This window comes from Motacilla alba, chromosome 2 (assembly GCF_015832195.1).
Source record: "Motacilla alba alba isolate MOTALB_02 chromosome 2, Motacilla_alba_V1.0_pri, whole genome shotgun sequence".
Taxonomy (NCBI): Eukaryota; Metazoa; Chordata; class Aves; order Passeriformes; family Motacillidae; genus Motacilla; species Motacilla alba.
The window spans coordinates 6,507,879-6,531,949 of record NC_052017.1 but is presented as its reverse complement, the minus strand read 5'-3'; the positions used below and the strand labels follow the sequence as shown (position 1 = coordinate 6,531,949).

Here is a 24,071-nt window from a genome sequence, read left to right as displayed (position 1 = left end):
ATGATCATTAAACTGGCAGAGCTCTGAATTATTGTCATAAAACAGAAAGTATCTGGATCCCATTCCTGATATAATCCAGAATAATTTTCTTATTATTTATGTTCCATACACCACTTCAGTTGTATAAAGACAAAATTATATTTACATTCCAGTTGTCATTTTCCTTTAATTGTAACAGAATAATTTTCCTTAACTAGCTGATTTAAGACAACATCCTGTCTTCAACTTCTTCTGTTATGAAAGTATTTGTTACTAAGCACATTGGGACAATTTAGGATGTTTTGAAGTTAAAACCACTAGCATGCCTTGTTTAATCAGAACTGCAAGGATCTCACATTTCAGAAACAATTCCAAAAGTACATAAATGTTTAAGGAAGGCTAGAATGTAAAATTCTAGTTGAAAACTTCAACGCTGTCTTCCCTTTAAAAAAAGCAGGCGTGTCAGCTCACCTTAGTTTACAATGAACTAGAGGATCTCTTAACATCCAGTAAAGCAGACAGCCTGTTCATTCAATATTATATACTTGATTCAAAAACGTGTGTTTTCCAGACAGCGAAAATTTATAATAGGTGGTTAGTGTGGCCAAGGTATAAACGTAAAAATTTTCCTGACAGAACTGTTCAAATATCCTGAATCAACAAAGCACTCCCACACTGGATTTATGTGTGGTGACACGTCTCCCAGCTCGTCCCTCTGCCTCCGCTGAGTGACAGGTAACACCAGCAAATAGAGTTTCTTACAATTCCATCTCAGCCTCAGGTTCCTGCTCTCGAGTCTCTCTCAGTCCTGCACAGCTCTTCACACCTTTGATTGCCACAGCAGTGGCTGCAGCCCGCCACAGCACAGACCTGCCCAGCTGTGTTTGGACTCGTAAGGAGATAAGGCACAGCAGCAGAACTCGTGGGCTAAGTCCCTATTTCTCTCCTGTGCTAGACCACACTACACCAATGTTGACTTAGTCCTGCCTCTACTCCCATTTTATATAGTGGTAGATACATATACACATAATTAATGTATTAACAAAGACAAAAAGAGAAAAAATTTGAATGGCACATTTTTGTGTAAGACACACATCCCAAAGCTCAACCACTGGCAGGTGATCTAAAGGTATTAAAAACATTTCCATGGGGGGACTGGATGAACAACGCAGGGACAAGCGAACCCAGTGATTTCTGGGTTCTGCCAGGGGACGTGGCAGCTATTCCCCACACACCAAGCAGTTGATGTGAGCCCACGGTGTGCTCACGTGTCACAGCTCCAATCAATTTGCACTGGCAGAGTGGCTCTGACACATCCGAGGCTCACCCAAGCCGTGGCGCATGTGCACTGGCTCTGCTCAGCACAGCCAGCCTTTCAGGAGATGGCCATTTTTTTTAGTAGACCAGATGGCAACCTGGCAACTCCAGCAAATGCCACACCGGTGATCCCACTGTGCAGAGGCAGTGGCCTTTTCCTTCCCTCTCCCTGCCCTTTTTCTCTCCACTCCACCCAAGCCTGGGCCTGTATAGCATTAGATGTTTTCAGTTCAATTACGCTGACTTGCCTGAATTAACACAATTCAAAGGCACTTTCTTCTGTCAGACAACATGTAAACACATTAAGATCCCATATCTGAAACTGTATGAGCAGTACAGCCACGCTGTCATTTGCAGACTTCATAACACAAACATTTTACTCAGGATTTATTTTTTTATTTGGCATAAATGAATACATCTTCAGTGATAGGGCCAAGAAAGCCACACCAACAATCCAGCTGCTCTCCTTGCATGGTTGAACAATAGGGATGGCTCCATATGATTTTATACGTATGTAAATGGAGACAAATGTGTTACTTTCTAATGTATTTCATAAATTATATGAAAATGTCACAAAGGTCTATTTAATTACTCAGAAACCTAGAAAAGGAATCAACAAAGGTTTTGTTATGAAATGGTTCTAAACAAAACAGGCCAGCCAAAGTCCTATTTGCCATAGCATACGGTTTAATTTTGTATTCTGACGCTAACAAGTGAAAAATTGGGGAAGGAAAAGCAGTGTAAAGGTCTGGATTGCTTTGCGTTTATTTTTACTTAAAAAAAAAAAAAAAGCGACGAATATCAGCCCCTCCTTCCCTCTTTGTACCTGTGTGATACCCCAGGCCATTTTATCAACCGGGATTCAAACAGAAACCCAAAAGCCATTGGAAACACGCTCCGTGCGGGGCTCCCGGGATGTGTTTACTCGTACCCTTGGGGCTATCGCTCCCCACCACGTCTGCAAGTTCGGCGAAGTTCCCGAACCCGCCCGCCAAGCACGAGTCACCGCGCCGCTCTTCAGTCCGTGCGCGCCGTTTCGTGATTCAGCATCCGCGCCCCGAGCCCGCTCCCTCCGCACCGGCTCCGGGAGGGAGGGAGGGAACGAAGGAGGGAGGGAAGGAGGGAGAGACGGCCGGGCTGGGGCCCCGCGGGGGCGCCTCAGGGGTGCCCTTGGGGCGGTGCCCGGCGCGGGGGCCCGGGGCCGGCGGCCGCGCTCCGCCGGAGCCGCTCCCGCCGCGGGCAGCGGAGCGCGCCGGGGCAGCGCCCGGGAGGAAAGTCCGGGGGCGCGGCCGCTTCCTCGCCCCGTGGCCGGACTTTTCTCCGGCTGCGAGGCCGCGGCGCTCCCCCGCCTCCCCTCGGAGCCCGAGTCCCCGCTGGCCTCCGGGACACGTTAAATCCCGTGTAATGAGGCTTAACCCCGCCCCGCAGCCGGGCGGGCAGGCAGCCAGCCAGCCGGGCCCCTGCCCGGGGAGCCCCCCCCCGCCCCGAGCGCCCGCAGCTGTTCCAGCCGGAGCTGCTGGAAAGCGGCCACGCTCCCCAGACTTTGTCTCCCTCGCACACAGCGCTGAACTCTGCTCCCTCCCTCCTTCCCATCCCCCGGGGCGCCCGCGGCTCCCCCCGCCTGCACCGCCCCGAGCCGCAGACGCGCGGCGGGGGGAAGGGGGAGCGCTCCCGCCGCCGGGCTCCAGCCGCCTCCCCGGGGGCTCCGCGGGGCTCGGGGGGAGCGAGCGCCGCCGGGGCGGGCACCGAGCGCTGCCCCCGGAGCCGCGTCCTGCGGAGCGCGGCCCGTGTGCGGAGAGCGGCCGCTCGCAGCCAGAAGGGGCTTCTCCTTTTCCACGGGGAAATAAATGAAAGGAAATAACAAGAGCGGGAGAGGGTGGGGGAGCGCTGGGGCAGCGGCCGGGGCGCGGTGCGGGGTGGGGTGCGCGGAGCTCCCCGTGGCGCCGCGTCCCGTCCGGGCCCCGCTCCGCGGTTTCCCCGCAGCCCGGCGCGGCCCCAGCCCAGCCCGTGAGGTCGGCGAGGCGGCGGATGGGTGTCTGCGCCGGGGGACGGGCGGTGGGCGGGCGGGGCAGGCGCAGTGTGGGGCCGCGGCAGGGGAGGAGGAGGAGGGCGGTCGGTCGCTGTGTCTATGTGTCGCACTGGCGGGGGGGAAGGGAGTCGGGGAGGCGGGGGTTACACACCAGGGCAGCGCCGGGATCCCTTCTCCACCCCGCGGGGAGGGGGCAGGGCGCCGCCTCCTCCTCCCCCTTCCTCCTCCCCCTTTTTCACCCTTCCTCCTCCTTCTTTCCCCAAAGTTAAACTTCCTGCTCCCGGCCCGGCTGGGAAGGGGACGCGGAGCCCGGCCGGACTCAGCCCCTCGACACACACAACAGCTGGAGCTGTCAAAACTTCCTCCGCTCGGCCTCGGCCCCCGCCGCCTCCGCCGCCGCCGCCCGCTCCTCCTCCGCCCCCGGGGGCTCTGCGCGGGGGGAGGGCGCAGGGCCAGGGTACAATGAAGCGGCGGCCGCCGCAGCCGGGCAGCGCAGCAGCCGGAGCCGCCGCCAGCGCCCGGGGCCTCTGAGCGGGGGCGCCCAGCGGCGGGACCAGCCGCGTCTCTGCCGCTCGCTCTCTTCACCTCCCCCAGCCCCGACAGACCCCGCCGAGCCCGGGGAGGGTGTTATTGTGTGTGAGACCCTTCCTTCCGTCCTCTGCGCTTTCTCTTCGCCCCCCCTCCCCTCCTCCTCCTGCTCTCCCCATGCTGCTCCCCCTGCTACCTGTGCTGGTCGGCGGCGGCTGAGGCCAGCGATGCGAGGCGGAGGTGGAGGAGGCGGAGGTGAGGAGGAGAGGAGCCGCGGGAGCAGGAGGAGCATCGGGATCCCCATCACCATCCTCATCTTCATCCTCATCATCATCATCCATGTGTCTCTCTCGTCCTGCTGACTAGGATGTCAACGGAGGACAAGAGTCTGGTGGTGGCGGTGGTGGAGCCGCCTCAGCAGCAGCAGCAGCCCCCCGAGCCTGGAGCTCCCCCCCCAGCAGCAGCAGCAGCAGCCACAGACAAAAGACCTAGGGGCCGGCCTCGCAAAGATGGCGCTTCCCCTTTCCAGAGAGCCAGAAAGAAGTAAGTTCAGCGTTTGTGTGTGCGAGGCAGAGAGGGGCCGGGGCAGGCGGCCAGGCGCAGGCAGAGCTGTCAGTGGAGACTCGCTACTCGTCGCCCCCTCCCTCTGCCTAATGCCATTTTGAGAAGGGCCCTTCTTTCTTCTCCTCCTCTCCCCTTTGCACTTTCCCCTCCTCCTCCTCCTTTTTCACCTTTGTCTTCCTCCGCCTGCTCTCCCTTTTCCACTTTTCTTTCACCATCCCTATTCCTTTCTTCCCCTCCTTCTTCGGAGTTTCTCTTTAGCTCTTCCCCCTCCACCCTCTTCCTCCTTTTTCCCTTGCCTTTGCACCTTCCCCCTTCTTTTTGGGTCCGTTCCCTTCCAGGACGCTCGGCTGCCTTCAGGGTCGCCTGGGTACTCCCTGTGCGCCGGCGGTAGTTCCTCGTCGCTCTCCCCTGTTATGCCCCCCCCTTCCCCTCCTCTTTTTGGGAAGGAAAACGCCGTTCTCGGCGGGTGGCGGGGAGGACACCCCCGCACCCCCCGCGCACACGCGGAGTTGAGGCAGGAGTTTCTGGGCGGCGCGGGGGGAGCTGTCAGCGGCCGCCGCACGGAGGGACGCGCCGGCGGGACGGTGCCGGAGCACAACAAACACACGGAGGGAGGGGGCGGAGGACGGCGGGGGGAGCCCGTTCCCGGCCGCTGGCAGCGCTCCCTTCGCCGCGGCCTCTCCCCGCCGGGGGCGCGGGCGCTCGCCCGCCCCAGCGCCCCCCCCCGCCCCGCCGGGCGCTCCCCGGGGGCCGCCCCGCTTCCCGCAGCCTCGGGCGGGGATCCCGCCGGGCCGGGCCGGGCCGGGCAGCGCTGCCCGCGCAGGGAGCGGGGGTGGCCGCGCTGCCGCTGCCGGGGCCGGGCTGCGCTCGGGGAGAGGCCCCGGGAAGCTTCCCGGGAAGCGCCGCTGCCGCGCTGGCTCCGCTCCCCGCGGGTTATTTTTGAGTAGGATGGAGCTTGCCATGGCATAGCTGATGGCAGCGGTAATAGGGCAAAGCTGGGCGGCACGTTTGGCCAAGGAACGTCAGGAGGTGACCGAAGCAGCTCCTGCGCTGTGCGGTCTGTCCCAGCCTCGGGGTTCAGAGGTTGTTCCCTTTGTTTTGGGGGACGCGCTCGGTTTGACGCTGCCGTGTTTGTCCTGGCGCTTCCCTAAACGCCCACCCCAAACATCGCTGCCGATTTCCGTGCCGGAATCATTTCGGTTGGAAAAGACTTTTAAGGTCAAGCCTGACCATAAGGTCACGGTGGAAGTCCACAACATGACAAGGGATTCTGTCGGGCTGGACCTTTCCACATGCGAAGACCGTGCATCTTTTATATGCGTCTGTTTTTACAAATACATAAGTATCCCACGATAGAACTATCATTAGTTTGGGATACACGATTTTTTTTGTTGTTGTCATTGATGAAAGTTTGCCTGCAAAGATTTTCATGTCCCCTCTGTTTTTGGGGAAGGTGTGTTGTTTACAGCTCCCTCTTTTCATTATCTTATGTATTTTCCTGACAGAATTTTTAATATAGCGGTCGTTGAAAGTAGTTGGCAAAGGTACACGTGGTGAAGTTCTTGCGTTCATCTCCTTTATGCTTAGTTTGGCATACTTTGGTTTTACTTTTACTTACAGAATCCAAACCATACATAGGAAACCTTTGAATGTTTTATTTTGAAGGAATTTTTTTTTGGAAGAAAAATGCAAATGGAACTGAAATGTACCGGTCTGCACAAAAAAACCTAAATAGCGTTACGTGTGAAAATTGACATACCTTGTTAGGCCACTTTGAGGTTGTGTATGCGCTCTTGAGGGAAAAAAGTGTGTGTTAAAGAGGTAATTCCTTGTCTTCAGTTAGGTTTTTGGTGTCATGGGAATGTTGTTGGCTAGGTTTAGAGAGAAATTAAATATTCCTGTAAAATATGAGCTTATGCTGACATGGTTATAAGCGTTTGTGTAAAAGTGGGAAATTAAATTAGCTGAGACAAAAATTAAAATGAATCAATACTCTTTTTGTTCACACTCTTGATTGTTCCTGGCTGGTGTGGTGCTCCCTGTCCTGCTGCATCTTTCTGCAAATCCTGTACTTTTGGTGAAAGCATTATGACATAGGTCATAAATGCGTTTGAAGCTAGGGTTTTATAGAAAAATGTTATTTTCTAACCTGCACAGCATAGGTGTGGACTGGTGGTTTGTAGTTGCATCCATTTTGGGAAGAAAAATTGTTTTATTTTGTAAGTTTTCCTATTTACAAAATACAGATTACAACTAGTCTAGCAAATACAGAAATGAGACAACTAAAACTATTTTCTATTTTTTCCTTTAGAGTGCTTGGTCCTGTCTTCCTTTTCACTTCTGTGCTTTCCAGTTGGATTAATGTGCCTCATGTAAACCAGATAAAAGAGCATATGTCAGACCATTTTCTGTACTGTAATCACATGTCTAAATCACTATTAGCCAGTCAAATTGTTCAACTGCTTTATCCCATTATAGGAAATGTTCCACTGAATGTTCAGTCTAAGTGCAGTCTAAGTAATGATAAAACGAAGAGCCCTGCATTAAACTGGCAAAGCCAGAATAGAATAATTCCTCAGCTATGGATGCCTCCATTAAACAGCAGTGCCATATTGGGGAGTGCTTTAGGTTGGTACTTTACCTTCTTTGAAGGCCATGTTTTTAAGTAAATTTGATGAGTTTAAGCAGACAGATGGAAAACTGCCTTGAATCTGCTCCTGTGAGATGCCAGGGATTCTCAGCTCTTCCCAGGAGCAGGCTTATGTTCAGGGAGCAGAGGGTCCTTCAGTAGGACAGTGCTTGCCCACATCTCATTCTGCATTTTGCCTGCTTATCAGTAAAAACTCCAGACAGATAAGTACAGGGAACAGTGGAGGCTTCCTGTAGGTGAAGACCTGGGAATCAGTGTCATCAGTACCTGGAGAGAGGTACAGATGGTGGGACGGGGTGCTAGAACAGCCTTTTATCATTGTTTGAAGGATGTAGCTTCATGTAGCACTGTCAGGAGAGTTAATCTTAGGTGAACAGTTCATTTTTATTATTTATATTGTAATTGTGCCTAGAGGCCAGGGCACCATTACACTACACGCAGTACAAATGCATAAGCAAAGGTTGCTCCTGCACAAACAATTTCTTAATTTAAATGTAAAGATAAGACAGCATGTAAATGTAAGAAATGTATTGGGAAAGCACAAGGGAGCTGTGAGAATGCTGTGAGCAAAGGAACATGCAGAAGTTCAAGTACCCTGGCTATCTCAGCATCGGGGAGTGATTCACAGGCATCCGACTTGGAGGATATATTTAAAGCAGGGTAGCATTGTCACCCTGAGGATTTTCACAGAAAGCTGGTTTCCTGCCTGAACTGCCAGGCCAACACTCCTGTTTTCTTCCTTATGTTTTGACAAGGGGATATCTGTGCACAGCAGCAGTTCAAATTTAAGAGGTGGAGCAAGAACAGGCGATGCAGAGCCTTGAAATTTAGAGCAAGGAGGTTGTTCATGCTATGGTGCATCATAGGAAGAATAGAGAGAACTGTAATCAAAGCAGTGAATGAAGAAAATATTTTTGTAGGATTGCCTTTCTGCCTTAAAAGGTAGACTGAATTTCTGAAAGTTGATAAAAGATAATAAAGTTGCATTACTAAAGCTGGGACATGATGGAGAAGAAAGAAGCTTTCAGATGCCTGGTTAAAAGAACCCTTGCTAGGATTGTAGAGGAAAAATGGAAATTAGGTGCCACCTCACTGCATGGCCTGAAATCTTGGGAACTTAACTCTTGCTTGGGTTATACCACAAGTTCCAGGGTACGGACCTGAAGGATAGGAATGTGGTTGGAAAGAAGTTTTAGAGGAAGAGTTTAATTTTAACTGTGTGTGAACAACTGGTTGTTCATGAAGATGTATGAGAGTAGTATTGTACGGGTGCAGTAAACATTTTTGTAATCAATTTTAAGTAGCAGAGCTTTCTTAATCTCTACAGGTTATAAGCAGCACAAACAGAGGCAGCTTCTTAGCAAAATTTAGTAGAGGTCTCATTGATTGTGACTTTTTGTAGATCAGTGTCTAAGCTCACTTTAAACTTTATTTTCAGCATCCACGAGATCTTGATGTATGCTATCTGTTAGTTTTGCCAATGTCTTTAGTTTAAAGCAGAATATAATAATGCCTTCAAAATTGTGGAGAGCATTTTGTGCATCTTTTAAAATTACCCATATTTTAATTTCCATCGTAGTTTTTCATTACTTTGGCCAATGTAAGCTGCAGAAGGTTTTCAAAGGCCATTGATTTCACATGTGAAGATGGGTTAAGGTCTGAGGACCTTTAAGCATAAGTGTTTTTGCCAGGAAATGATTATTTGAGATTTTTTTTATCATCACTTTAGTTGCATTTGCATTAGGGTAGGCCAATATTTAAAGATACCTACTCTCATTTCTAAAGAACCTTAACGTGTTGGATGGAGCTTTGTAGCTCAGCTGTGTTTCTTTAGTTCATCACACACCTTCTGTGTGATACTTGTGTCTCTACTTGCCTGCCCTTTTCTCAATTCAAAATTTAACATTTGCAAATGTAAGATGTGCGTTGTGTTGTAGAATAAAAATGTTCCTAAACAAGATCACAGTCAGGGGAGGTCATCCCTACTTGGCGGGACAGAGGTTTTTTGATGGACAAGCTTTGTACAACTGTTGCACAGCAAAGGGTTAATGTATTAAAGCAAACACTGGCCTCTACAAGCCACGTGTATCAAACTGTTTGGCCAAAAGCCAGAAGGCACATAGTGGAACACAGAGTGAGGAGGAGATGAGGTGTGAGGATTGAAGTTGGCTCTTTGCAGAACAGGGCTGAGCTTTGTGCCATTTTCTTCAGCAGCCCATGTTCTGTGACTTCCTCCACTGTATTTGAAATTACCAAGCAGTTCCCCAACTGCTCTATGTATTTTTTTTTTTTTTTGCACAGGAGCCTGGCTCACAGTGCTGAGGAGGTGAATGAGATCTGTATTAATCTTCAGATTTTTCAGTTCTTGATAATTGCTTGCGTGATGGATAGGGTTTGTAGAATTGTTTTGCCACAAAATTATTAAAATACGGATTCATGTAGAGTCTTTACTTGTGTCTTAAAGGTGAGTGAAGTTAAGGTGAATGCTGGAAATAGATGCACGGTTTCCCCAGTTTGAAACAGACTTGCTGTGGCGAACTCTGAGCCTTTTTTTTTAACAGTTCAGTTGTTGATTTCTCTATGTTTGTATTTAATGATCCATTGAACTTCTGTAGCACTTGTCATGAGAGGACTTCCAAGAGCTGTCAGACAGATCAAGTGTGATGGCTGTCTGAAATCTCAGCATCTTGGTCACAAGGAATGTCTTGCCCAGTCTCTTGGTTGCTACTCTGAGCCATCTACACACCAGACATCTCTTCATCCTGTGTGCAGTGACACTGGAGACTTTTCCCAGCTTAAAACAATAAAAACAGTTCCATTTTCTTGGCTTTGCTTGTGGATTTTTTTTTTCTTGTTAGCATGTTAACTCCTACTAACTTCTTGTCATTGTTCTTTCATAAGATAAGTAATTGGAAATGGACATTTCTATTCTTTGTCATCATTTCAGCTCAGAGATGGTTTTCCAAGGCAGTTGGCTTGATGAGAATAGGTGAACTCTGCCTTTCTCAGGCTGGAGTTGTTTTTAACTCCTTGCACCACAGCAGTACTGGAGGAGTAGCAGGATTATGTATTACCAGGGAAAATAGAATTCCCTCATCCACCACTAATGATCACTCCCTTTTTCATTGTTGTTATACGCTAATGCTGTGAAATTAACTTTTCCAGAAATACTGTCATAGGTACACTAAAAGGTTATTAATTGCTAAATAATTAGGTGACTGACAATTCCAGGAAATATTGAAAGCTTTTCTCCTATGTTTAATATATTTGATCACCAGTTCATACAATCTGCATGGTTCATATAGTTTGGATAAACACAGAGGAGCAAGATTTTACTACTTTTTTGCTTGTAACTTGTACTTTTGGTAACTTGTACTGAATTCTCCATTTTTTGTTCTTTTTTTTTATTCCCCACTGGAAGGATGGCACTTGACAGTGCTGTTCATGCCATTCCCCTGTTAGTCAAAATAACTTTTAAGCACTTGTTTCAAGAACTACCCTGAGTAAGTTCTTCTAACAGCAATGATGCTTTTGAAAGCAAATAAGATAAAGCAGGAAAACCCTTAAAACCTAGAATATTTATTACTTAAAGAAACATAGGCTGTGAGCGTGTGGAGTGCATCAGGTGGTTATTTTCCCCAAACACCATAAATCTTAAGCTGGTTCTGGCAGCGAAAAGGAGCAGCAGCTCTGCCCTCCCTCTGCTACCAGCTGTTTGTTCTCTCCCCTGTGCTGACCCAGGCACTTGTGCTGAGCTGGGCTGGGAAACTGAGCTGGGCTAGGACTAACCTGGCAAAGAAACGTGTTTGTGATAGCACGAGGGAGGAGGAGGAGGAGGAGGAGGCCAGAGCAAGGGCCAGGCTGCTGGAGGGAGGCAGAGCTGCGGCTCTTGGCAGCGCCGCCAGCCTGCAGCGCTCTCTGCCAAGGGGCAGCCTTGGCTCGCTGAAATTTGGGGGATTTTGGTTTCCAGGCTGACTCCTTTGAGCTTTCCAATACAGGAGGAAATTCAGGAGATGGAGATTTTTACAGGCTGGTTCATTGGTTGTTCAAAAAGAAATGGTGATGTTGAGAGGGCTCTTCAGAGCATATAGATAGAGGAGTTGTTCTCATCTTCCTTGCCTCAGACATTGGCATTGATTAGATGAGGAATTTAAATTCTCACTTTGATCCTGGGAGTCATTCTTAAATTGAGTATTTAAAACACCCTCCAAAACAATGTCATTAAAATATTTTATGTTAACAATAATTTCTGGTATCCTGGAAGCTCCTTCCTACAAGTATATCAATATATAGGCATTATAATGAAATCAAATGAGGTCTTGCTTCTTTCAGAATATTTTTGCCTTTTGCATTTTTTTTGGGAAGCATTTTTACTAAATCACACATGCACCCAATCCTATGGCCAGCCATTCCCATATAAATTTATAATTACTAATTTTCAGTGCTGTATTTATCCACATTCTAATTGCTTTCCTTGAAGAAACTGCTGGAAGCACTATCAAACTAGGATGTTTCCACCCAGACTTTTGGCATTGGTAGGGGGAGGGAAAAAAGAAGACTTCTTCTCTTCTACTGTGCTATTACTGAGAAATAAAGTCTTGCCAAAACTAGTTTTAATGAGGCTCTCAGGAAAAAAAAAATCAGCTTTAGAAAAAATTACCAGTTTTTTACTTTGTCTATTATATATTTATATTCCTTGGAGCATGTGCAGTTGAGTCACTTGAATGGCACAGTAAGATAAAAGGGATTTTTGGTAGTGAAGATGTGGTCCAAATGCACAGTCTCTGCTGCTAAACATTTACTGACATCTGAGGTGGCTCTCAGTGGTGTGAGTCTGGAAGCTGTAGCTAATCCAGAATGACTTCTGGAGCATGCCAGCGTTCATGGAACCTGGATGTTCCAATCATGGTGCCTTACCCTGCTGTCTGTCTGGCAGTGAAGACTGTCTGCAGTGTTCTTAGAGCTCAAGAGAACAGGAAAGGATGGCTCCATATTGTTACTAATAAAGAGAGGAGTAATTCTGTCTTAAAATTTGGGAGATTTATTAGCAAAGCCATTTAATAAACCCAGAATGTGAATTATTCAGGGTTCTTTTTCCTGAAGTGTGAAGTTCAAAAGCACAATGAAATTATTTTAAATAAAAGGAATATTTAGTTTCCCTATGTCAACAGAGATAAATAGAACTACGTGGCTAAAAAAGACTTGAGGGTGATCTTGCTCATCCTTCTGTGTGTTGTGTATGTGTTCCATTTCTGACAAATGGTTCTCTGACTTGTTTTTGAAGTATTTAGTGAATGCAGTTCCCCAGTATCTCTAGGCAGTTGGTTTCAGTAACTAATTTTGTGTAGTATAAAATAAATATTCTTTAATGCTGATTAAGCCAGTTTCGTCTTGTATTACTCACAGCTAAGACTCCACAGCTGAAATGGAGAACAATTTTTATACACAAAATTTTTTCAGGTGATTGTCTCCTTTGTTGTGCACTGAACCAGCTTAACCTCTTTAGCAACATAATATTGATTTAGCTGATTTATCCTTCAGAAGATTGCTAGTCTTTATTAAGTTTCTCTTGGTTGATATAAGCCACTTCTCAATTTATCAGAATGATTTTTGTTAAGATCTTGTCATCAAAAATACATATAGTCCCCGCCTCTGCCATGTCTTGTATGTGACTCTCCTCTGTGTGTCAATGTCCTCATGCAGGTCCTGGAGGAAGGGACTTTTTTGCAATGTTCGTCCACAAGGATTGAAAAGAATTTGCAAAGAAAACCCCTCTGAGTGCCATAGCTCATGGTTGCCAGCCTCTCTTAGGGCATTTTTACCAGGACTGTATTAGGGAAGATGATTGCTCATAGCTTAGAGATTACTTCTGTTTCTTAAGCATTGTGTGAAATTCTTCCAGTCCTGCTGACTTGAATTTCTCTGATTATTTAGTCTAGCAACAAAATCAGTTTCTAGTATTAGCTACAATAAATCTGTTTTATGAAGGCTAAAATACAGAAAATGGCATTTGAGTCTGTTTTGTTATCCGTTTGTTCTTTCTAAACACTGTTTGTACAGACTTTTGTGTTTTACTTCTTACTTTTAAAATATTTCTGAAACTTTGTTTGCCTTTTATACTGCACAGTGGTAATACTGCATGCTGTGCTTTTATCTCTTCTGATTTTTATCCCTGACAGTTTATGCTGTTCCTTTATATTCATTAAAATGCCCTTGTTTCCATTCCTAATATGATTCTTTCTACTTTCAAACCCTTATTACTGGCTGCTTTTATGTAGCCTGTATTGTTCATATACATTTCCTATCTCTCCCCTGCTTTGGAATACTTTGCCATTGTGCACATTCCAGTACAATAACTGCCAGTCCTCCTTTAAATTATAGTCTCAAGAGATTCTAGCAACAAGTTCAAAGAGTTTGTTGAAATTTGCTTTTCTTCTTTCAGTTAATTGAAGATAAAAACTTGCTCTCCCTCTCTGCTGCTCTCGCTTTCCCCCTTCCTTGGCACAGCGAGTGCTTCTCGTTACCACTTCCAGCCAAATCACTGTACACATTGAGATGTTTAAAATGGAGCCTGCCCTAATAGAGTGAAGTGTGAAGTAACTGCTCTTCTGGCATCCTCAACTTTGTGAAACAGTTGTCCTCAGCGTTTTCACAAACATGTTGGGCTGTTTGTTCTGATATTTTGGTTTTCTATTAGACGTATGGATGATGAAGGCCTCCTCTTACCCTCTGAGATACGTGCTCTGAAAACTTCTGCTAGCTGATTCCAAAGGCTCAGCAGCTTCCTCAGATTTTTCTCTCCCAGTCTTCCCAGTTCCTTTCTCCCTGGTTTCCCTTCTCTGTTGCTTATGTGTTTGTTTCACCTCCAGCTTTTTTCCTTGTAACAAAAGCAAGTGACTATTATTTTCTTACCGTGGCCCACTGGACTGGATGTGACTAGAACTTAGAAATGGGCCAGATGCTTTTCACTGTGAAGAAAATCTTGGAAAAAGGAATTTTGAAATAAAAAGAACTGATCATTTCAGTTTCCTTAAATTTTTCCATTTCTAAGAGAGGCTATTTTGTGGCTGTGCTGGTGTTTTGTATGGATGAGGGGCATGGCTGTAGCCAGCAATAGTGTTCTGGCAAATGAAGCACTCAGCTTCTCCTCCGTGGTTGGGAAAAACCCAGCAGGGAATGTTTGGAGTTGCTGGACACTGTTGTCCCCAGTGTTGTCTCTGCTGTCACACGGTTCCAGTGACTCCTCATCCAGTTCTGACCACTCTGCCAAACAGTTCTCAAGGCTGGCCCAAGGTTTCCTGTGGTCCCCACGCTGTTCCCAGCATAGTTTGCGTGTGGCTGCTTTGTGTGGGAGGTTGGCAGTGAGATAGCCTGGATGGAAGCTGTCCTGTGCTTGTCAGCCTCAAGGCCACCACCACCACCACCAACCACGTTTTATGTACTGGTGTAACCATAACTGCATTTGTTTTGGTGGTGGTGTTCTATCAAGGAGAAATTCAATCAAACTGATAGAATTCTCATCAGTTTCACTTTCAGCCTCCTGGGCAAACAGTGTGCCACAGTTAATGTTCTCTAACCCATAGGGATGGGAGTTTAGGAGGAACAGCTCACTGCAGAATTGCTCTAGAGGGAGCAGAGGAGATGGGATGAACAAACCATGAGACTCTGGGAAATGCTGGATTTCAGTGCTACTTCAGGCTTCTCACAAACAATGTTCATGTTTTGAGTGATTAGCCTTGCTTCAGGCATCCTGGTAGAGATCTATACAAAGGAAAGTGCAAAACACATTCAGCAGGAGTTCTAATTTAAATTTCTGCCTGTATCTTCCAGAAAACCTTTAGGAGGGAGCTGGGCCCAGAAATGGGAGGGTAACTCAAGAAATAAATTATCTATAAGCAAAAATATTTAAATAAATAATCTCTGAGCTCTTTCATGTAGCACTAAGGGCTGGCTCATGTCTGGCTATGCTGTTGTCTCTCTCTTTAAGGGAATGGCAGAGTATTCTTTGTCTTGTGGTATGCTGTGAACGGCTCGGAAATACATTAATTTCAAATGTATTAGTTGGTAAAGAATAAATAGAAAAGCTTGGTAAACTCACATTTCATGTGCTCTCTATGTGGTCTTCTCAGACAAGGATACATTGGTGGAGCAGAACAGAGAAAGTACTGTTGGTTGTGAACCTACTTTATGGACAAGCAGAAAATCCTGATCTCAAGGCTTGTTAACCAGATGCTGTCAGTGGGGGTTTTAAATTACTGATAATGTAAATAAATATTAGTTTAAGAATATTTTCAGCTTACTTTTTTTTTTTTAATTCATTTGTCTCGTTTCATTTTACTTGCTTTGGACTGTCTTGATAGAAAAGAAATCACCAGTTTTTACATTGTTAACTTGGCCATGTTATTTTAAAGGCTTTTTTAGACCAATGAGAGTTTCTTGTCTATACTTAGTTTAACATGCTCACACGTAGAAAAAGTGAAGTCATAATTGTCTTGGACATGTTTTAACTTGAGTTGAAGCTTGGGCTCTCAGCTATTCCATATCTTCTCAGATGCACTGTGTTCCTCGTGTGGCTAGAATTTGGAAAAGTATTGTGATAGACATTTAGCTGGCTTTTATCTAAAGACTATGAATGTTGTTCAGTTAAGTTGTTAAATATTTCCGGGTTTTTTTCCTCTCTCTCTTTTTTTTTTTTTTTTTTTTGCCTAGTGTGTAGCCTGAACTGAACCTGGGGAATTTATATCTGCATGGATGTGACCCTGTCATGTGGTGTGGGAGCATATTCCATAACAGCTATTGGTAATGGGCCTTGGGGACAGGGCAGGGCTGAATTCTGGCTCCTGTAGTCATGCCACCTAGGTTTCTTTTTTTAGGAACATTGTGATGGTCTAGTTTCTGTCTGAATTGTTTTCTTTCCGAACTTGAATAATTATTTTAGTATTCTAAAGGAAGAAGTGTTTTTAAATTCTGCAGAGGTCCTTATGCTTAGTTAGAAGAGTGAAGTAGTTATCTCTGAAATGCAATTCAGATAGACTGGGGTCTGAGCAGTGGCAGTCTAATAGGAAATACGGAACAAAGGTGTTTAGGTGTGATTTAGGTTGACTGAATATCACCTTTATGCCCTGATCTGTGTTGTCTGTACTTGTAATTGCAAATAGGGTCCCCCCATTGGATTTCAGCACTGTGTGTAATTGCACAGCTATGTAAACAACGAATTGAACTTCAAAATATTTTTAAACCATTTTGGGAACTGACTCTGACCTGCTTTGAGGAGGAGGTTGGACTGGCTGACCTTGGAGGTCTTTTTCAACGTGAGTGACTGTGTGATCCTATTCCATTAGCATCCCTTTTGTGGTGATGTCCATTATTTCTGTGCTACCCATTGCTTTCACACAGTGAATGATGTGTAATAACTTTTATTTCCTAGATGGTGCTTTCCTGTATTGTTTATAGAAAGAAAATAGTTTACTCAATCTCTTTGTTTCATTGTCCGTGTTTCTTATTTCCTTTGTCACTTGATACTTGCTTTATCTATTAATCTGTGTGATTCCACATACACTAAATAAATTATTACTTCCTTACACATTGGGATTGTTTTTTTCAGAAATGGTGTCACCTGGCATTCCAGATCTTCTTTTTAAAAAGTACATTTAAAAGTTTATCTGCTAGAAAAAGGTAGGGCTATTTTGATTACATTAAAGCAAGTATGTCAGAATTTATATTCTCACTGGATTTCCATCATGCACTGTTGAAAACAGTTTTGTCCTGCCTGTGCTAGCAGCTAACAATGCATGTCACTAGCAACGAGTCATTTTCTGATGGCCTGGGAGTGTTCAGGTATTTTTGTTTTCTGCCTCTTCTCATCCTGCATCTTCTTTTGAACCTATGGTTTTTAATCTATATTGTTTTTTATTCCTCTCTGTATTTATTTGCTCATCTCTTTTTTTTTTTTTTGTGATAAAGTTTTCATCAGGAACTCTAGTGACACGACAAGGGGGGAATGGCTTCAAACTGTCAGAGGGCAGGTTTAGATTAGATGTTAGGAACAAATTGTTTGCTGTGAGGGTGGTTAGGCACTTGTCAGTTTGACCAGACAAGCTGTGGCTGCCCCATCCCTGGAAGTGTTCCTGGCCAGGCTGGATGGGGCTTGGAGCAACCTGGTCTAGTGGAAGGTGTCCCTGCCCATGGCAGGGGGGTTGGAAATTCTATTTGCCAAACCTTGCGAGTTAAAACCATGAGAAAAGACAGAATGTGATGCTTTCTTTATAGAAAGCTATTTTAATTATCTGACTTACATTGCTGTTCAATTTCTGTTTCTAAAAGCAAGCTTGCTAGATATGGCATCTTAGATGTAATGGCTTTAAATCGAATTTATCACAATATGTTAATGTGGGTGTGCAGTTAATACACATGTTTCTTGGCTGTGTGACATGCTGCCAACCTGTCTTTGGGTCTAGATATGATCTGGTTCATGCTCACAAGAAGAGAGAGTAGGGGAGAGAAAGTAGACTTGTTTGGAACAGGTTTGGAACATTTTTAAATTTTATTTTTTACTTTTGGAAATGGAGTCTATCTCTAGAGAATGTTGTAGTACAGGTTAGAAATGAAGAACTTCCAAACCCCTTCAAATGCATTAAAAAAAGGAGTCAGTCTTCTTCTGTTTAATCCTTTGGCATGGAAATTGGAATTTACAGGGAAATTATTCACAGAAGAGGGTGGTTTGAGTTGCTGTGTTGCATGGAAGCATAAAGGGATGCTAGAAGGTAAAATGCCTTCACATTTCAGTAGAATTGCCAGGCTAAGGAGAAATATTTGCCTTTCCTTTTCTGCCGTTGTCCTTTTGTAGCTCAGTACTTAGCGCTTAATCTCAAGTTGTTACAACTGTAATATTTTTGGAAGCCCGTTGAATATTTTGGAAATAGCAGGTCGGCAAGCATTGAGGAAAATGTTTGGGAAAGACAAACACATTTTTGAGCTTCTTAATGTATCTGTCTTTACATTTTAAAATCAATGAAGTAACAGATCAGATGTATGACCCAGTTAGAGTAACCAAGTAATACTTCTGTTGAGAAGCCCATGTCTTTTATTTGTATGTGCTCCATCTGAAATTTTGATAGGAGTATATTGGAATTGGCGGCTTGTTTTATTTCTGAATTTCTCTTGGTTGCTGTGAAGAAACATTCTCTCAAAGTTAGGAATGTAAACAGGGCCTATCACAAACAGATAGGGCTGCTTTGCTCAATGTGTCTTGATTAACTCAAGAGTGGCATCCTTGAGTTAATCAATTTGAGCTTGGAAGAAAACAGTCCACCATATGTATAGACATAAGTTTTTATCTTAATCATTAAATCTATCACTTCTGTTGCTTATTAAAAAAAAAAAAAGAATTCTGAGGAGAGACGACTGGTCCCATTTTTCCCATGTACATTTTCTTGGCAGAAGCATTGGCATAAACACTTCCTGCCTTGCCATTATGGTGACACACGTTTGTGGAGATGTGTGAATCAGGGCAGGGAGCTGCTGCAGACACAATTGCTTTGCCTTTTCTCAGTGTCCAGCCCTGCTGCTTCTTGCTGGGTTGCCCTGTAGCAAGTTTGGTCTGGGAGGAAGAGGTAGGGGGTGGGATCAGCTTCCATTGGAACTGCTGCTGAACATATAATCCTACTGAATGCAATTTATGGGTACTTTGTGTGGAGAAGTAGTAATCAGTCAACAGGACTGGTGTTGGACCACATCTGACTGTGCTGTAGTAAAATTATACTTTTTCCTTCCTAAGATTTTTTATGGCAATTAATGTGCTCGTAGCATAAAAACCCTAAATTTCACACTTCGATGTGAGAGAAAATACATCCCCAAAGAAGGGGAAGAACAAGGCCAGCTAATATGGCTTCATACCTGTTAGCTTAACTCTTGGGTCACATGAACAGCAGGGAAAAATACTGAGAGTAATTTATTATTATTATTTTAACCAGCTGTTACTAAATTACAACTTGTTTGTGCTAGCGTACTTAAACTTGTCAGGTGACCCATTACCCTCTAGGTTAGAACCTGAGGTTTTTAACAGTGTAACATGTGAAAATATCTGCAGGTTTAAGGTACAGCAGCACAGCCAACCATGTGAATTGATGGAGGGTCAGTCATGCTGCAGGGCTGTCACCTGGAATGGTACCACACCAGGGCTGTAGTGGAAGCTCATGAAAACAGGTAGTTATGGGATAGATGACACACGGGGAACTTGGTACTCCAGCCTTGCTTAACCTACTGACCCTAAACACTCCTTTTATTTACTACAGTTTGGAGAACACACAGCTTCTGTCTGCTGTTTGATATTTTTTTGGGGGGTTGAAGAGGAGCTTACTTCAGTTGATCTGAGAATTACTGGTTAGAAAAGTGTTTAAACTCAGCAGAGATGGATGTCCAACAGAGGCTTGTCCTGGCTGAGCCTGAAGGACTGAGAGTGTGAAAGAGAATAGGCAAAGTGATTAATGGCTCAGTAGGGGCTTTGCAATTCCCCACTTGTTGGCTGGACCAAGGCAATCAACTCCTACTGCAAAATAAACCCCTGACATTCCCCATCTCAGCTAAGGTTTAGAATAACATATTTAACCTTCTCATTGCAGCAGACTGAGTGTGCTAATACGTGTGGTTACAGAGATGTGCTGATAAGCCAGAGGTTGATAGCACCTTGTAGCCAAATATATTTATGTGTCCGTACCTGTACTAACATGGCACAATGGCTCTTATACAATAGTTACTTGTTTCAGAGTAAACACCTGGAGATTTTTTCATGTGAGTGCTTCCATTTTAAAATTTTATCTTCATCTTTGTAGAATGGGTTTGATAAAAACTTTCCTGTAGGCTGGGCACCTAGAACATGTTCCAGTTGAAAATGGAAGGAGAGGCAGCATTGGTCCACTCCCTCTACCTGAGTAGATCCCATGCTGTGAATCAGTGTGGGATTTTGGGTTTGTTTTGTTCAGTCTTAGATGTGAAGTTGTATCTATTGAGTTCCTAGGTGCATTTTTTGAGAATTTATCTAACCAGTACTCATAAGGCAATACTGAACTTTCTTGGTTGTCCACAGCAAGTGCTCATAAGGCAATACTGAACTTTCTTGGTTGTCCACAGCAAGTGCTCATAAGGCAATACTGAACTTTCTTGGTTGCCCAAGATTAACTATGTCCAGCTGCAGCTCGGTGTGACAGAAGAGAATTTGATACGAAAAAAATATTAAGATGAGTGAGAAAATAGAGGCGATGCGTGGTCTTACTTCATTGGGCAAACAAGTCAGATTATTGTTGTCGATGTGTCAACCTGTGTCTTGCAGATGTCTGATACTTAAACAAATTTTAAGAAAACTTGAGATTGACAGAAGCAAAGCATTGCACAACAACTGCTTCGGGGTTTTTGCGTGAAGGGAAGTTGAACAAAGGTAGTTGCATTACTGCTCAAATTGGCAGGACCCATTGGTTTGCAAGTATCTATCAATGCAAGTGAAGTGACACTTGCGTAATGTTTTCTTGATTTGTTTTTCTCTCTGTAGGAGAATAAAATTGGCAGGGAGCATTTGGAGGATTAGGAAAGAGCCATTTGTAGATGGACATTTGTCAAGCTTTGCTTTCTTAGCTTGTCCATTCCAGATTGTTTTGGAGAAGTGTAGAGCAGCCTGGAAAATGATGGGGGGGGGGGGGGTGTGAGAGGGGGAGAGAAAAGAAAACTAAAACATAAACCACTAACTAAAACCATAAAACTAAACACCAAGGAGTTTCACCTCAACATGAGGAAGAACTTTACGTTGAGAGTGGCAGAGGACTGGAAGAGGCTGCCCAGGGAAGTCATGGAGTCATTCCAGAACCACCTGGGCGTGTTCCTGTGTCACCTGCTCCAGGTGACCCTGCCTTGGCCGGGGCTTGAAGTATTGAAGTAGTTGATCTCCAACCCAAAGGTCCTGTGGTTCAGTGGAAAAAGGAAAAAAAAAAAAAAAAAGGCGATCCCCGGAGTCCCACGTTAATCTTTCACGCGTGAAACCCTGGCTTTCCCCGAGCAGCCCCGGCAGCCGAGGAGGGGCCGCCAGGAAAGCGGCTGGCGTCTATGGAAACGTAACTTTTGGTTGCGCTGCTTTGTTAAATGGAAAAGTGCGGGCGTGGGGGGAAGGGAGCGGGAGCGCTGCCGCCCGCCGCGCTCGGAGGGAGCTCCCGGGCAGGGCCGGGGGGAGCGGCCGGGCGCTGCCGCGCTCGCTTCCCGGTTCGGCCCCGGGCTCGCCCTCCGGGACGTGCGGGCCCTGCGGGGGTGCGGGGCGGGGGCCGGCCCGGGGGAGCCTCCGGCGGGGGCGCTGCGCCTCCGGCCGCCGCCGCTCCGCCTCCCGAGCGCGGGCGGCCCCGCTCCTGCCGCAGCGCTCCGGTCCGCACATTGGCGGCGCCCGGCTGCGTCGGATCTACTTTCTCTCCCTCGGCTCCTTTTTTTTTTTTTTTTCTCCCTTCTCTTTTTTTTTTTTTTTTTTTCCCTTTCCCCTCCCCTTCCCCCCGCTCCCCTCCCCCTCCTCCCTCCTCCGCCGGCGGCCCCAGCCTGGTTCGGGGAGGATCCCGGAGCCGAAGTTCCGCGGCGATCGGGGCTGTGGCGCATCGCTCCCCGGCGGCGCCGCCATGGGGGGGGCCCTGTAGAGCCGCCCGAGGCCCCGGGGCAGCGGCCGGGGGAGCGCCGAGCGAGCGGCACGAACATGGCAGACCGCGGGCAGCGCTGAGCATCGCCGTCTCCGCTCCGCGCTGGGCTCGGGCCCTGGCATGTAAATAACTTCTCTTCCCTCCGGATCGCACCGGTGCCAGCCCCTCCATTTTCCAGAGGGGATTTGCGAGCGGTTCCGCGGCGCTGGGCGATGTCGCGCAGAGCCAGTTCGCCGGGGGTGAGTACGGCTGGCGCTGAACTTCTTTGTATCGAGGGCAGGCGGTGACAGCGGGAAGGGGCTCCCCGGGGACCGGGGACCCGCCGGGACCGGGCGGCAAACTTGGCGTGGGGACTGGGCGCCGCTGACACTCGGCACGGCGAATTCGACGCCGTTTGGTCAAAAAAAAACCCGGACCCGCGTCCAGACGTGGGTGTAGAGGTTCAAGTTACACGCTGGCTGGATAATCCGCGGCCGTTTACAAAATAAAAATAAGGGAAAAGGAGGGTGGTGGGTGGGAGAAAGAACCACAAAAGCCCCGCTCGCTCTGACCCGGGCGCAGCCGGGCATCCGGTCAGCGCTGCCCTGGGTACACCTATACACGTGTGCCCGCAGATATTCTGTAAAAAATTCGACTTTATATGGATGCCTATGGCAAAGCTATTTATTTTTCCTTTTATATTTTTTTGTCACTTCCTGATATAAATAGTGTAGAGATGGAAAATTGAGATAAGGGTTAATTTTTCTTTAATATTTTGAAGTATTCTGTGCACGCTATTTTTGAAGAACGTGCCATTTTAATTTTGCATGCTTTCAAAGCAAACCTTTATAGTGTTAATTTTAGGTGATCCTCCTACTATTTTCAACTGTAGTTCTAAACTAAGAGAGAAAAATTAAAACACTTTAAAAAATAAACTATGTTTCTAGCCCATAATGGATGGTCAGACCATCATATATGATGATTTTTATGTGAGCAAATAGGTCATAAGTCAAAGTAAGTGTTATGTAACTGGCTGGCTTTAACAAACTTGCTACAACTGTAAAGAAAAAAAAACTCTTTTTTTTTTTTTTTTTTAATTTGGGCATTATGAGAGGCTGGCTACCCCGTTTTCCAGTGGCCTTACTTTGTAGCAGATTGATTAAAAAAACCCACCCAGCATAACAACCTATGCTTTCAAAATACGAACTAGTTAATTTGTGTAGTGTTTTGTATTTTCCTGAAAAACTCCTTCGGTCTTGTGCCTCATTCTGGATACTAAACGCTACACACTCACTAGTAAATCATTAGTTAACACGAACTGGATTCTTACATAATTGGAAAACGTTCTGAGTTAGTTTAGATTTTTGTTTAACTTCATTTTTTTTTTTTCTTAGAATAGCGTTATTTGGCGTAGAGCTGTTGAAAGATCTGAAGATCGGTATGAAAATGGTTTGGGGCTTTTTTCATGTGAAGAAATAAAGCAGTAGTGGGTTTGTACTCTTAGAGCAAAACTGAAACAACTGGGCAGACATTTAAAGGTTCTCAGTGGCTCTCTACAATGCTGGGTATTGAAGTACACACAGCTCCTAAGCTGGAGGTTACGTGCAGGGGTCTTTGTGCTGTGTGTACATCATGGTGATGGTCGTGTGTGGTGTTTGATGCTCCTGCACAATAAAATCCACTTGCTACAGAAAATAACTGCAGCTTCCAGACTGCTGAGTGGAAATATTTTAACCATCTACTTGTAAGATAGATGCAGGAGACAACATAGACTTTTTTCTCAGTGCTGTGTGATCAGCTGAATCTAAGTGCTATTCAGTAACTTCACTGGTGACTACTGTACATTTGTTTTTAAAGGGTTTGGTTATGCATCTTTTACTACTTTGTTGTAAATGGCTTTTCTTTTGAGAATATACTTGGAGTTCAAGTATCTGTAGTTTTTAGTTCCTTTCCTCACTTACAGGTCATCTTTATAAACTGTTTTATGACTCTTCTTTTGTTTTGCCTGTTCTATGCAAAGTAATACCTAATATTCAGCCAGCATTAAATATAGATGCTTTTAGGTAAAAATATTTTTGTTTTGGTAGGAATAGTATTTAATTTTGTATAATTATTTTCGACTTATATTTTTTTCTCTTTGCCTTTTTTTTCCTTTTTTTTTTCCTGTATTATTCTCTCCTAAGCAGAAACTCTTGCAGAGTTTTGGCAAAATTTTCTTCTTTTTTTTTTTTTTTTTGGAGGGGAGGATCACAGGGGGTGATATTATTGTCATTTACATAATACACCAGTAGAAAGTAGTTGCATCATGTACAGTTTCCTAATGTGACCGTTCATTGGACTTGCCTGAAAATGATCTCTTAAGGGT

At 45.5% G+C, this 24,071-nt stretch overlaps 2 protein-coding genes across 11 annotated transcripts in view; one reads left to right on the top strand and one right to left on the bottom strand.

The window, feature by feature from the left end:
- Positions 1-400: 400 nt before the first annotated feature.
- Positions 401-7,260, bottom strand: LOC119696160 (translation initiation factor IF-2-like). The gene is made up of 3 exons (XM_038125828.1): positions 4,722-7,260; positions 4,050-4,215; positions 401-3,434 (listed from the first exon to the last, which is right to left on the bottom strand). Exons 1-3 carry the CDS (start codon positions 5,382-5,384, stop codon positions 2,455-2,457), a joined length of 1,809 nt encoding a protein of 602 aa, XP_037981756.1. The 5' UTR covers positions 5,385-7,260; the 3' UTR covers positions 401-2,454.
- The window catches only part of KMT2C (lysine methyltransferase 2C), a 188,872-nt gene continuing 168,774 nt past the window's right edge, over positions 3,974-24,071 (top strand). For 8 of the 10 annotated variants that reach the window (XM_038125734.1, XM_038125762.1, XM_038125724.1 and 5 more), the window contains exon 1: positions 4,077-4,396. In XM_038125734.1, the coding sequence (XP_037981662.1) occupies positions 4,221-4,396 (176 nt within the window). In that variant the 5' untranslated portion in view covers positions 4,077-4,220. Of the gene's footprint in view, positions 4,397-21,620; positions 21,967-24,071 lie in introns of those variants that run through there. The other 2 variants (XM_038125688.1, XM_038125752.1) reach the window with 2 other exon arrangements.

What these genes read in the sequence shown, in the direction of transcription:
- LOC119696160 (XM_038125828.1), bottom strand. Translation starts at nt 5,384, where the DNA reads ATGCCATGGCAAGCTCCATCCTACTCAAAAATAACCCGCGGGGAGCGG. An exon ending in ACCCAAAAAGAAGGGGGAAG is followed by an intron (nt 4,216 to 4,721) that starts GTGCAAAGGCAA and finishes TTGACATCCTAG; the next exon opens with TCAGCAGGACGAGAGAGACA. An exon ending in GCCGCCGCCGACCAGCACAG is followed by an intron (nt 3,435 to 4,049) that starts GTAGCAGGGGGA and finishes CCCCCCCGCCAG; the next exon opens with TGCGACACATAGACACAGCG.